We start from the raw sequence: 1766 nt of genomic DNA, 5'->3' as shown, positions 1-1766 counted from the left end.
CCCCCCATAGACAAAATCTAAACCAATTTCCAGAGAATTACTCCTTTCTTAAAGGCATGCAAGGTGTGAGGGAGTGTGGGGGAGTGTGAGGGAGATCTCTCTGTTAGTGTACACGTACGTACCTCACAGAGGTTGCAGGCCTAGTGATGAGGAAACAAGACTATTAGAGTGTGGGCACATGATTATCCTCTGCTAGCTGTTCAGATGTTTCATGCCCAACATTTTTATTTATTTATTCTTTTTAATTGCAGTTTCTTAATTTATTATATTGAGGGCATGTGCTCAAAAAATACTTTGCCACAATTCAAATTCTAAATGTTGAAAAAGGCAAGAAAATATAAATTAAGCATGCATACTTGTTAAAAAAATGAAACCGTTTTTTTCTCTCTCCCCCCAAAATATTTTGCTTTCTGGGCAGGGTATATTTGAACAGCTTTTCGACGATATGTTTTTATTGTAAATGTCTTATATGCCCCTGTTGACCAAAGCATCCCAGCAGACAGACATACTCGATAAAATAACCCCCCCCCCCCCTTCAGGAATCAATCTTTTTTTTTCCCACATCTTATGTGTGTGACAGCAAAGAGCTAACAACTTCACCAAAGATACAAGTAACAAATTGTTACAGAGGGGTACGTTAAGGAGAGATACAATGACAACTGGCAGCCACCTTTTTCCAGGAACAGATGAGGATAGTAGCAATGCTGAAGTGAAGAAAGGCAGAAGATACAGACTACATAACAGCATCCATCAACAGTCCACAGATACAAAAATGTATTTTGTACTTCATTTCATTTTCTTATTAAGGGGGAAAGGCAGGGACTGAAGCTACAAGGTACAAATAACCTCTTTCCCTGACCTCCCTCTACCCACTGCAGCTTGTTTGTTTATATAAGAAAAGATAAGATACATCTTTTATTGTCCAGATCCTGGCATATTGGTTTGGTGTTTCACCACGTGCACACACACACGCACGCACACACACATATACACACACACACACACACACGTGCACGCACGCACACACGCGCACACACGTAAGCTTACAATCACAGGCATAATATAAATGAGCAGCAATATAAACAATAATAATCGTAAGCTAGATAAAGCTCTTATATGCAAAGAGAAGCCTGTCAACACAATAATCGTCTCTTAGTGCAGGGAGAAAGTAAGACAGACAGACAGAAACAACTGAGGAGAGACAAGAAAGGAAGTAAAACCTACAAACAAGAGTCATCCAACCACTCACACTGGGTGGTTCAGTAAGAGTGGAGTGGTACACTACACAGCGATATTCAGCAAAGATAGTTTGCCTCAACTAGGAAGGTGTCAGTCAGCCTGTGATAAAACTTAGGATATTTGTGAAGCGTGCAGACAAAATGAGTTTCTTCTTGGATTCAGGCCTTAAGGAAATACACACATCACACGTATAGGGTGAAGATTTTACAATTTATTTGTACGAAATAAAAGCTATGTTATACTTATAGAATATGGCATCAATAGAAAATCTACAAATTTGACCCTAGTGTCAATTTTTGACCAATATCTCCATTTGTGGACTGCGAGAAGTAACTCATTTTGTCAGTACGACTCACATTTATTACCAAGAGATGACCGATGAGTAGACTATCGCAGTCACCGAGGGAAGTACAATGGCACAGTTGGCACCTTTGTTGCAGATAAACAAGTATGATAATACTTTAATTTTTTTTCTTTTCCCAGTAGAATGAGAAAGTGTTTGTGGAGATTGGAGGGGGAAAAGAGGG

General features: G+C 39.4%; 1 protein-coding gene across 1 annotated transcript in view; it reads right to left on the bottom strand.

The window, feature by feature from the left end:
- Positions 1-1766, bottom strand: part of LOC101853967 (nicotinate phosphoribosyltransferase) — a gene marked incomplete in the record, with an annotated part of 42629 nt that overhangs the window by 12242 nt on the left and 28621 nt on the right. Inside the window, 1 exon segment of the mRNA XM_035972291.1 lies at positions 123-140. Within this exon segment, the coding sequence (XP_035828184.1) occupies positions 123-140 (18 nt within the window).

Source organism: Aplysia californica, unplaced genomic scaffold (assembly GCF_000002075.1).
Source record: "Aplysia californica isolate F4 #8 unplaced genomic scaffold, AplCal3.0 scaffold00642, whole genome shotgun sequence".
Lineage (NCBI taxonomy): Eukaryota > Metazoa > Mollusca > Gastropoda > Aplysiida > Aplysiidae > Aplysia > Aplysia californica.
This window is presented reverse-complemented; position numbering and strand designations above follow the sequence as displayed.